Source organism: Silurus aristotelis, assembly GCF_946808225.1.
Source record: "Silurus aristotelis genome assembly, chromosome: 25".
Taxonomy (NCBI): Eukaryota; Metazoa; Chordata; class Actinopteri; order Siluriformes; family Siluridae; genus Silurus; species Silurus aristotelis.
In genome coordinates, this window is record NC_139598.1 from 8,237,498 (window position 1) to 8,250,817 (window position 13,320).

The 13,320-nt window shown below is 35.6% G+C and overlaps 1 protein-coding gene across 3 annotated transcripts in view; it reads right to left on the reverse strand.

The window, feature by feature from the left end:
* Positions 1–13,320, reverse strand: part of prkag2a (protein kinase, AMP-activated, gamma 2 non-catalytic subunit a) — a 93,231-nt gene that overhangs the window by 75,469 nt on the left and 4,442 nt on the right. For 2 of the 3 annotated variants that reach the window (XR_014531575.1, XM_083529957.1), the window contains exons 2-3: positions 7,696–7,767; positions 2,427–2,718 (exon numbers count right to left, since the gene is read on the reverse strand). Coding sequence is in view for 2 of the 3 variants with exons in the window: in XM_083529957.1 (XP_083386083.1) it covers positions 2,427–2,718; positions 7,696–7,767 (364 nt within the window). In the remaining variant the exon portion in view is untranslated. Of the gene's footprint in view, positions 1–2,426; positions 2,719–7,695; positions 7,768–10,739; positions 10,955–13,320 lie in introns of those variants that run through there. The other variant, XM_083529958.1, reaches the window with a different exon arrangement.

A 13,320-nucleotide genomic window follows, 5' to 3' on the forward strand; every position in this document is an offset into this window, starting at 1 on the left:
AAAGGCAACTGGAGCTTTCATGGACACTTAATTGCATAATCATGTAATTATAAAATTGCTAGAAATAACAGAGCAGCTACAGTCTTGTTTAGCTAAAGAAAATAGATTACCATTTCTGTGGATTCTCTGTTTAGCAACACTACAAAGGAGGCAATCAAGAATGGTAAACTCTTTTTGGTAAATGCTCATGTCTGGTTCCTTGATTAACATAAAGACAAAGTCATTCACTCCAAATATTATTCACTGTAAAAGCTACACTTCAACTCAAAGTACACCCGAGTATATCATCAAGAATTATAGGCATTTCCTGTGCTGAAAAGAAGCTAATATCAGCCATCCGTTTTAATGTCCTCTGGTTTCAGGTGGTATCACTCTGCTGAAAGTTCATACCACTGAGTAACAGAATTCATTTACTGGAACTTGCTGTGATGAAAAACACCCATGCACCAATTAAATCAGCATGACACATAATTATCCAAATCACGAGCTTCATGGTGATTTTGGGTAAAAAAAAACAGCAAAAAAACAACAGTATCTAGAGATGCTGAGAAATGGACATGCTTCTGTGATTCAAACAGCATTAGTATAATTTCCTATAAACTAAAGTGTTTTCTACCCAAAATAATTCAAATGTTATTATAAAATAATAAAATATTTTAACAAATACATAGTTATAGAGTAAATTTGTTGTCCTGTATCTAGATTTCTTTTCATAGTCCCTACTTTTTTAACTTTTAATATTATTTAATAATATGAATGCAGTGAAGCTCACATATAAATATTGTGAAAACCACAAGAATGTATACATGACAGAATTTATTTTGGTATCTCTTACGATACTCTTAAATAAAAGGGAAAATATCAAACTTTTTGGACCGAAATTCTATGAAAAAAAAAGTTTTCATAGAATTTCGGTCCAAAAGGTTTGATATTTTTCTTCCATGCTTTTTCCTTCCATTCAACATTCTGTTAACATGCTTGGATACAGCACACTGTGAACAGCAGCTTCTTTGGCAATGAATGTTTGTGGCTTCCCCTCCTTGTGAAGGGTGTCAATTAGTGTCTTCTGGACAACTGTCAGATCAGCAGTCTTCCCCATGATTGTGTAGCCTAGTGAACCAAACTGATAGACCATCTTGAAGGCTCAGGAAACCTTTGCTGGTGTTTTGAGTTGATTAGATGATTGTCATGTCACCATATTCTAATTTGTTGAGACTAAATAGTTGAATTGGTGAGCCAAAATTATCACAATTAGAAGAACCGAAGACTTAAACTATTTCAGTCTGTGTGCATTGAATTTATTTAATACAAGTGTTTTTACAATTTAAGTTGAATTACTGAAATAAATGAACTTTTCCACAACATTCTTATTAATTGAGATGCACCTGTATGTATTATATTAACAGCAAAACCAGTAATCAAATTAATCAGGATGGCATATGTTGCTGTAAAATCTGCAAAACCTTTCAGCATTGATGGTGCCTTTCCAGATGTGCAGGCTGCCAATTCTATTATTAATGCACCCACCATACCATCAGGGATGCAGGCTTTCAGCTGAGTGCGGATAACAAACTATATGATCCCTCTCCTCTTTAGTCCGGAGGATGCAACGTCCATGGTTTCCAAAAATTATTTTACATTTTGTTTGGTCTGACCACGGAACAGTTTTTCACTTAGACTCAGTTTATTTTAAACAAGCTTTGGCCCAGAGAAAATGGCTTCCTCTTTGCATTATAGGAGCTTTAAACTGCATTTGTGGGTTACATGGAAAACTGGGTTTACAAACAGTAGTTTCTGGAAGTGATTTTGAACCCATGCAGTGATTTCTTTTTTTCCATTTTTAATGCAGTGCCGCCTGAGGGCCTGAAGAACATGGGCATCCAATATTGATTTTCGACCTTGTTATAGAGATTTTTCCAGATTCTCAGAATTTTTTGATGATATTATATACAATAAATAAATATATATTTACAGTCTTTGCAATTGTGTGTGTTATGAAATATTATTCTGAAATTGTTCCACAATTTGTAAGGGCATTTTTTGCAAATTGGTGAAGCCCATCTTTTCTTCTGAGGGATTCTGCCTCTCTAAGATACTCTTTTTTATTTATTTTTTTATTTTTTTATACGCAATCATGTTACTGACCTGTTGTTACCTGCAAAATGTTCCTCCAGTTGTTTCATTTTAGTAACACATTTTTCCAGCCTTTTGTTACCCCATCCCACCTCTTTGAGACATGTTGAGGCAATCAAATTTAAAGTCACCTTATTTTTTCTTAAAATTGTTTCTTTCCTCAATGTAATTTCCTCAACTTTTTTTATTTACTATTGAATTAGGGTTGTAGAAAAAAAATAGTTTTTTATGTGCTTTTTAATTTTATCAAAGAACACCATAAAAAATATTAAAAGAAGTAGGAGTACACCTACCTTTCCTGGCACGGGAGAAAAGTTTAATACTGACAGGAGAGGAAGACGAGGAATTGGACAGGGAGGCACATGAGGAGTCCTTAGAGGCTGAGCGAAAGATTCCAGAAAAGCTGAGGCGGCGAGGTGATTTAGATGGTGATTCCTGATGTAGGGGGTAGGGGAAGATGGTTCTTGGTGAACCTGGGCTGGTTTTGGACCTCGCAGGAGCAGACATTGGACTAGAGGGCCGGCTAAATGGACTCCTGCTGAAAAATCCTTTAGTTGGGCTAGCTGAGTGGCAGCTGATCTCCCCCTGCAAATAAAACCCAATACAGAGACGTTGACTTGTAATGAAAATAAAAATTGTTTGCTTCAGTCCCAGAGATTGCTACCGATCAGAGAAACATAGAAGAACAAGGAACAAATAGCTCTCAAGTCTAGGTGTGTTTCAATAAACATAAAATATTCCAAACTATTAACATAGAGTTAAAATGAGACAAAAACGAGACAAAAATGTCTTCTTAAACACAAACTTTCCAAAAGCAATACCATCCAGTAAAGCATGTTGGTGGTAGCACCATGTTGAGAGTAACTATTGGCTTCTTGGATGCTAATGCCCTCACACTGACTCAAAGTCCTCCTTTAGCTGTCGTTGTTCACCGGATGATCTTTGAAAAAGAATCCAAACGCTTACTGATTCTTTTCCAAAGAACTTTGTCATTGTTTTATGGCTCTTCATGACCCTAGTTACACATATTTTCCAACAAACTATAGAACAGGTATATTTACTAATATAATGTGACATGTGATGCCAATCATTTTGTTTTGTACCCTACTGCAGTATTATGGGCTATTTTGTGAAGATGTATGACAATTTCAGTTCAAGCTAAAGCATAAGAAAATGTGGAAAAGATCTGGGGGATGTGTGTGTGGGACAGTGGGAAAAATCAAGGTGGCCAGAATTGAAACTAACTGAGAGAAGAACCTTCTTTTGTCTGTTAATGCTTGGAGGCTAATTACCCTACGAGTTTCATTGCTAGCTGGTAACTTGCAGTTGCAAAGAAGAGATTATGCACATTTACAGTACAAAAACTGTGACATAAAATAAGGAATAGTGATTTCCATCACTGAAAGTAAATAAACAAATAAATAACAAATCCTCCGTTTATGAATCCAGGACCCCTGGGTCTCCTGAGACAGCATTTTGACACACATTGCTTTAGAACACTTGGCCAACAGAGGATCATCAGCTGGAATACAGTAATATTGTGTAAAATATTGAAACGAACTGGTCGAATGGTATGTTGAACGGAATAATTGCTGATTATTTTACATCACTAGTTCGTATTTAATGACCACCATCGAATTTTAAATGGTTAAATGGGTAAAGGTTTCTTGTTTCCAATGGTTAAACTGTTAAACACAATTCAATGCAACTCAAGAAATTTCCCCACTGTGGGACGAATAAAGGTATATCTTATCTTAAATTAGCAAAAAAAATTTTATTGACACCGATACTGTATTTGGAATGTCATTTAACCTTGCACTGTTCATAACTAAACTGCACTTAAACGATTAACAAAGAGACTCCGGCACATATTACTCACAGCTGATAAACATGCATTCCATTTTTTCCCCCCGCTTTTTTCCCCCTGTATTACAGTCGTAATTTTTTCTTACAGCAGCCTGCACTTAAAATGTCACTGTGAGCAACAGGCAACAAGCTGACAAGAATAACAACTAAGCAAGTCATATTATTTTAAATACATTTTTATTTTATTTCTGTTATTTGCCTATTGTTTTGCTAGAACATTTGAATCAGTTTTTTTTTTGTTTTTTTTTACAGAAGTGTTTAGTATTTCCAGCTCTGTTCATCCATGTAAAACTGTTTAGACATGCAAAAGCACAGGGTCACCTTGTGCTGCTCAGGGCCTGTTCTTTAAAAAAACAAAACAAAAAAAAAGGACAGCTAGTTCTTATGCAAAAAGCATAACTAATAATATTTGTTCATATGAGTTATAATGAGTTATGAATAACTCCATAATCCCTTCAGCAACGATCATGTTCATTTGAGGTGATCAAAAGTAATCATTGAATTACACAAATACTTTAATTTTCAATTAGCTTCTTGGTGAAACCAAATCACAGCACTGCTATAGTTGAATCATTATTTTCAGATGTATTTCTGGATTTTTTTGTAACTTGTTTTGCTGTGGAAGATTAACTAATCTGGTGGTGTAGATGGGTAGCTATGTGATAACCAGCATACTTGTCAAAGTCAACACAAACGATATGTTAAATTGTTACTCATAATTACATATATTGCATTTAAACATGACAAAATTTGGGGAAGATCTGGTTTTAATCAGGGTGCCATTTAGGGTGTAATGCGATCCTTTAAAGAAGGATAGGTTAGTAAATGTGTTTGATTAATTTCATCTCATATAACACCACTTCCACTCATGTACTGCGGGGCCAAGTTACAAAAACAAAAAAGACTGAAATCATGGCAACTTGCTCTTTTCCTGTACAAAACAAAAAATAAATTCTAATCTTCGGTTATGTACAGTGGCTTTCAACATCTATGCATTTGACAAATTGCTGAGCGGACCTTTAACATGCGATACCGTGTGAGGAGCTCGGCCTCAGACTATTTTTAAATACTGACGGAAAAAATCCTGACAGCTGACTGACGTTTGTGGTTTCTGCTGCATTGAACGAGATGCTGGCACATGTTTTAACACTTGTTTCAGCCCACATGAGCATTTCCCATGGCCAAGGCTTTTAGCAACAATGCAAGATGTTCATTATGTAGAACAATCACATGACACATGTAGCTATACAGTGAACATGAAGCATTAATTGAAGAGAACTAATGTGAAATGAATGTCGATATACCATTTTTATTATGCTATACAGGTCGAGATAATATAGGATGTGATATATGCTAATACATTTGTTTTGTTCAAATATTCCTTAATCAACTTAATTGACAAACTAGAAAAAGATTAATAAAAACAAGTAGACATGCTTTACTACAGGAGCAGTAAATTAGAAACCGTATTATTGCTTAGCACAGAAACATACCTAGCATGTAAATCAGGCTAAACAATCACCCTGCAGTCCAGTGTTGTCACCTCAAGAAAAATATGACCAGCTCAATGTGTTTCCTTGAGAGTTTTCAGCTCATTTATCTTGTCTCTGGCCTTGATGAAATTGACTGGCAGTAAAATAAATGAGAACAAGCTAAAACTACACAGAATAAGGGGTTATTTCATAAATATTACAGCACGATTGAACGAACTGTACGTGTAACTCTATGAAAGAAAATTAGGAATGTTTTTATAAGTATGTTCTTTCTTTTTTGTTTAAAATCTTTCTTTTCCACTCTTTTCCACAGCATACAGACTATATTACAGTAGCCTTTACTATCCATGAAGTAGACAACCAATTTTTATATTTATTCATTTATAAGCAGTCTTTTTAGCAATGCCTTATGTTAGCCTGTAAACGTTTGAGCTGAATCATAATTTCAACTGATTCTTTATTTAAAGCCAAAGTGCATAATTTTTTTAATTATTAAAAATCTAAATGTTTATGCCGAATGTGTGTTGAATTTAAATTAGCAAGATTTTTTTTTTTTTTACTTTTTCCATAGAACATATCAGATAGACATCTCAGGCTCATGTCTAGGGACATTATACTACTGCACTTCCTTGTTTCTCACATGTCACTGATCACTTACTCCTGTTCCCTGTCACCTTGATTAGCACTGGTGTAAACAGCTTTACCCTTCACTTTATTCACTGTTTCACATTTGTCTCTCTATGTTTTATGTTTGCAAAATAAAAGAAGATTCTCCACTTGCATCCTCCTAACCTTGAGTTACGTGACACTTAATTCATTTTTCATATTTCAGAAACAATCCAAAAGATCAATCACATGTAGGACTAGCAGTTAAAATCTAGTTTTAAATAAAAATAAATGCTGCTTTCTTAAAATAGAAAGAGTTTCTATGTATATGATAAATGATGTGCTGGATTATTATGTGCATTCTGGCCTTATAAGGTGCTCTTGTCTCTTCATTGTTTTTCTTCTTTTTGCTTTCTAAGGCGTTTTGTGGACATCTGTAAATATAATTGTTATTGAATTAAGGTAATTTACAGCTGATTGTCAAGATCTTTTACAATTTTGAGTTCAGTTTGACTTACAAGAGCACGTCTTACGTAAATAACTGATAAATGAGGCGAAATCCTCACTACATAATAAATATTTTTAGGCTGTTAATATTCATTTTTAAAAAATGGGGGGAAAATGGTAATATCATGCTCATCCTACATTTCATGCTTATTTTCATGCTTATATCCTGGTAAAAATGTACAGTAAATAACTGTAATATCTTAAATGGTATAAAGACAGACATAATCCAGTACATTAGCTCACTTGGCTGATGTGTATCGATGCTGAGATTTGAACACACAACCTTCTGAAGTGTAACTGTTAAATCACTGAGCCACAACAACTAGTGCAACTAACTCCTACTGACAGAATGCAATATTTAAGTGGAGTTAATTTAGGGTTAGAAGGGGTTTACAAGATTTGTTAAGAGAGATAGCTGTGGTGGCTTGGTGATTAAGCGATGAGTTAAAAATCACAAATCACCGCACCCCCAAACTGCCATTAACGTGTCCCAGAGCAGTACGGTCATTCCATGCATTTACAAAATGTACTGAATTGTGCATCAGTTTATAATCTAATTAAAATTCATTTTACAGTGTGCACATTACAGGTTAGTGTCATTGATCTAATACCAAAGCACACAGTAGAGCTGAAGAAGTAAATTACATTGCAGACTTGCATTTCACTTACAGGATTATTATAACAACCTTTCCTTATTATCCAATTAGAGCAATAATAAAAACATCAGAAACAGCACTGGGAATCTAAATGCCAAGTTGTGAGCACACAGCAAACACATTTTCTCAACACTGAGCTTATTACTGATTCCACCCCCCCCCCCCCCCCCCACACACACACACACACTTATAACACATATGTAGCTCCAGCGACATCACAGGAACATCCTCACAACAAGGTGATGAATGTGACTAAGCGTATTCTACTCACACTGCACACTTAAATGTGAACTTATTTTGTTCTTTTTTCTTGAAAAACCATTTGAAATTACTTTTAATGTTTAAAGACTATTTAATCATTCAATTTGATTTTCACTGAAAGCAATACAGAACGTTTCGTCATAGATTATTATGTGTGATTTTGGCGGCATTACCTTATGTGTATTATCCTTGTCATTGCACTCATCATCTCCCTCCTGAAAAGGCATGGCATTTAAGCTCAGGTCCTGCAAAAGGAGGGGAAAATTGTGTTATAATAATAAACCAGCTCAGCATACATAGTTTGTACCTTCAGTATAAATTATTATTATAGTTGTGTAGCTAAAGTGTTCTTGATTTAAGATGCTTAAAGATATTACAGTGCCTTTTTAGAGTATACTGTAGATTTATATATAGAATGCATACTTTAGTACACTTGTTTTCACAAGAATGTATGTGTATCTATTAAATGTACACTTTCAAAGCAAATAATGAGTCTTACCACCTACATAGATTATACTGTTTGAATCCAGCACACACTGAAAGTCTGCAGCAGTTTCTTTCATTATATGCTTCTACTTGTTCATTGACCTTACAGACTTTATTTAGTTAGAAACGTATTAATAACAGTAATGTAATAATGTTAATTGGCAGAGACAAGCATATGCAGGGGGTATTGGTGCATACTGAAAATTATGCATGTAGGTATTTAGACCTCAAACATTAAAGATATCTGAAGAACTTTCAGAAGTATGCATGAGAGTTATGCTTTACACCTGACATTTCCAGCCATATTTTTTTTTTTGGCTGAATGATCACAAATTCTTAGAACCACACTCCAAGATCTATTGCAACAACTTCCTAGAAGAGTGGCTGTTATTATGACAGCAAATGGGTATTAAATGTGAAATAGAATGCTCAAAAAGAACATAGGAGTCCTGTAGTTAGGGTATCCATAAACATTGGTCCATATAATGTGGATAGAATGACAAAATTCCCATTTACTACTGATCATCAATTTTGATGACATTGTCCAGCTTTTCTTTTCAAATGCTTAAGTGTGCTATCCACAAACTATATGGTGCTAGCTGTCAAGTATGGCTTAGCTTGGGCGGTCAAGGAAGCTATTGATTATTTACAAATGGTGGGGAGCCACTTTTTATAGAATGGCCTGATTAATTGGGATTTTTGAGTCTCAGATATTTTTTTGTTTGTATATTCATTATTTGTCATGTTCAGCTGATTTAGGAAATAATGTAAAAAATTTCCAAACTTTTGCAGACTAAAAGTTTTTTTTTTTACTTGTGGAGACAAAACTTGAGGACTTGAGGACACAACAAGAAAACAAATATAGCAATCAATAATATGTACAAAATAAACCAGATACCAGAGCACTGATATAATCGCAAATAATTTGAGACTATGAAATTTGAGACAGAAAATTTCTGGACTTACAGATGGTGAACCCTGTGGGAGCATAATATAATCTGCAAAAATGCCAAACTGCTCATCCAGAAATAAACAGAAGGAACCACTATCCACTTGACTAACCAACACAGTATCAGAATATGCAATGGATCAGGCTGACTACATGAATAAGTAAAGCCTTATGAGGGCAGGAGGCATTATCTGACACTTTTGAACTAAATATATAATCTTTTAGAGTTCTGAGCTTGTTGCAAAGCTTATTGCTATACACAGGGTACCATATTGTGACTACACTGACAATTACATTGAATTTGAATACATTAGATGCAAGAAATTGGAGAATATGTCACTTAGTACTAGCCAGCATTATACTGATCAAAATGAATGCCATTTCATATCATTTAAATGGCTATTTAAACCAAAGGAACATCCAAGATTGGTGAGGAAAACGGATGTGTGGTAGTGCAAAAAAAAAAAAAAAATATATATATATATATATATATATATATATATATATATATATATATTGCAGCATACAATGTTTCACAGCACTCAATATACACCTGCACAGATAATGAAAAGATCCAATCAGCCAATCATGTGGATGTGGCAACAGGACAATTCATAGCATCATGCAGATATAGGTAATGAGCACCAGTTAACGTTCACACTACATGTAAATGTCAGAATGTGCAAAAGTGTGAGCTTAATGACTTTGGTGTGGTAGTTAAAATTCAGGACACTGCTTATTTCCTGTTATTAGAGCAAATAGTGAAGAAAAAACCCCAAAGTGGTTCTGTGGGCATAGAAATGCCTTGTTTATAATAAAGTTCAGAAAAAGAAAACTGGTTCGATATGACAGACAGTTACAGAAAGTCAAATTACCACTCTTTACAACCAAGGTGCACAGAAAAGCATCTCAGAATAGACATTGAGGTTAATGGGCTACAATAATAGAAAATCACATCAGGTCCCTCCCCGATTAGCCAAGAATAGTAATCTGGGCCTACAGCGGGTTCGAGCTCAGGTGAACTAGACAGTTGAAGACTTAAAGGCCAGGAGATGTTTCTCCAAATGTATACTAAGGCAGGTCATCTACTTGTCTAGTCACAGAGAGTTATTGGGGAGTTGGCAAGTGTTTTGAAATGTTTCCAATGACCGAACAGGTCAAGTTGTTACATGCAAATGCAAAACCTCAGATTGGTACTTTCAAACTAATGGTTCTGAAAATCAGCCTCCATTGTGCTGCCAAATGCAGCGCTCCATTCAACTGTCACTCATTACTACCACCCACATACAACTAAAAGACAGCTAAAATTTCATTTCATTTTAAACACACATTTCTTTTTGCATTAACCCTTGTAGAAGCAACAGAATTGCACATGCGTGCGCACGCACACACACACACACACACAGCGTGATCAAAATAGAGCGTATATATATTCCCATAAGCACAGACAATGACAGATTTTAGCTTTATTGTCTCTTAATATCCATCATTCTGCCTTGCAGATACCTCTTACTATGAAAATCCCTTCTAGTCTTTCAACAAGTGTCCATGGCAACAAGCTGGACCTACGCTGAGCTTTTCATCCTCTATCTTACAAAACCCATCTGACCTGTTCAAAGTCTGTTACAAATCAATGGTTTGCACAAAGTCAAAGGGACTATTAATCTAATTTCCTCAGCACCGATAAGATCCAACGCAGATGAACGCAAATCAGTTGAAGGGTTTATTGACAGGACCTGCAGAACAACCACCCGAAATCAATAAAGCCCTCTTCAGACTTACCGATAATCCAATAAAGATGATGGTGAAAAAAGATAAGCATGAAGCTCCAGCAAGTCAGTCTGCACACTCCAGTGTCACAATCTGCCCTCCATCTTTTCAGCTTTAGTGACAGTGTAAAATGCAGTCTCCCAATACAGAAAGCCTTCTCCGTTAAAAAACAAAACAGTGACCAGTGTGAAGGAAAGCTCTTCACACAGCCAGTCCAGTCTGCTAGACTAGTGCTTAAACACAAGGATGACACTGTAATGAGATATGAGACAAAACTGCTGCCTCAAGCACTTGCAAATCCTATTTGATGAACTCATGGCCACTCTTGCTGAGCAAGGCCAGACAGTGCTGCCTGACAAGACTGTACCTCCCCTGATGAAATGCTCTGACTGTTTTGGGGGTTTGTGTTTTTAATTAATTATGTAGACTAAATGATCCTGTGCAGGAAAAACAGAGAACGAAGAAGTTTAACCTACAGTGTCAATACCAGTATGATGGTCCTCACCATGTAAAGAGCTTTGTATTATTTGAAATGCTGAAGATTCAGAAAGTCTTTTCTGAAATTGTTTTGCTGCTGTGTATAAACCCCCCCCCCCCCCCCCCCTAAAATTATTGCTTTGACCAATACTACATAATAATGTCTCTTCTTCTACTTTTCACTCACCACATAAATTCCCGTTTGGCAGTTTGTTCCCATTTATTATTAGCATTTCAAAAGAAATTCTCATTTAACATTAAAACTGTGTGCCTAATCTTGTGTCAGTGCCCCTTGTGCCATCAAAACATCTCTGACCCTTTCTTTTATTGTGCCATAGCCCATTTTAGTGTCCATTGTAGGGTCTTTACATAGCAAGCTGTAATACACTGTGTTGGAACAACTTTCTATCAGAGACCCTTTTTGTTTGTTTCTTTAAGCAATTTTTGCTCCAGTAGGTTTTAGTCAGATTAGACCAGATGCACTAGCCCTCACTCCTCAATGAGCTTCTGTAAGCATTGAAAACCCATGACCCTGTTGTCAGTTCATTGACTGTCCAACCTTGGACCTAGAAATGACTGGACACTGGAAACACCACCTGCTGTTTTGGAGATGTCTAGCAGATCAGTTATCATCTTGCAGGTCACTTATTTTTTTGTTCAGATGCTTTTATTTATTTATTTATTTATTTATTTAGATATAACATACAATACCTCATGCTCAAATAATCCAGCACTTCTCTAAACACAAATTAACATAATGCTGGTGCTGGTGAGCATAACACAAACCTTTGTAAACCACATCCAGCCTGTTTACGAAAGCGAGAGTAGATTATGTAACAGCACTGACCTCATGACCTCCCACTGCTGAATCAACATTCTCCAAACAACAATGATCACTCAAACATGGCATAGGGGCTCAAAGAAACAAGCAGCCTATGTTGTTATGACAAAACATATGCTTATGCTGTTTATTCAGACTTTTTTGTTATTAGAGTAAATAACATAATACACACGCAAACACGTACACACACACACACACACACACACACACACACACACGTCCAGGCCCAGCTGCTGGCACAGTGGCATTGGAAGTGACAAAGACACAAAACTGAATGCTTGTGAATTATTTGGCCGAGTTTCAAAAGCTGTTGTTGTTCTGCTGTTGGTCTCTGCTGAGTGCCTCCTGCTACAGGATCTGACACAGAGACATCAGTGCCATCCTGAGACTGGAGCAGTTATAACAGACACAAAACAGAAGAAGCACAAAAAAGACATGCATGACTCACATCTCTCATCTCAATCCCATAATTTCAACACTCTGGATCATCTGTTACAGTTACATATAAAATAAATGTCTGTGTTACAAATCCAAACTGTCAATACCGCATACATTTACATGAAAAACGTTTTAGATTCCTGTGATTTGGTTTCATTTTATTTTTGTAATAATTTTTAACTATGTATATCAATGTTTATTTATTTTTTCATTTCAGTAGTGGGAGACTGAAATGCTGCATCAAAACAAAAAAGAGCTGTTTCTTTAAATGCCACTCAACATTTATTACAAATTATTTTTTTATGATTCAATCATTTCAAGCAGAATTCAAGGCAAATGACCAGTGCAGTATTTTTCCCTTTAGAAAGAAAATGACTGCTTGGAAATTAACAACTGCAGGAAAACCAAATGACAGGAGCGTTGGGGAAGTATAAAAATTCCTTACATGAGTAAAGGTGCAATTACCAATTACATCTCTTACATTTGTCTAAAATATATATATTATAGTCAGTGGTGGGTGGTCAGGTCCAGCAAAGCCTTCTCTGCTGGCCTAAACACTATCAAAAGCACTGACCTACATTTACAACCTTAATTCTAATATTTGTTCCATGAAATTATTAAATTTATTCCAAAAAGTTTATTCTCTTCATTTCGTAGCGTTTCTGTTGGCTACACTGCTTCCAGTATGTGTAGATTTTTTTGTCCAATCAGATTTCAGCCTCTATGTGATGCCATGTCAATCTAATCTGCCCAGGGCCTTCAAAGTCTGTACTGCTGGCCTTTTTATCATAGAGAATATTAGCAATGGATCTCTTTTTGTAACCAAGCAGATTTCAG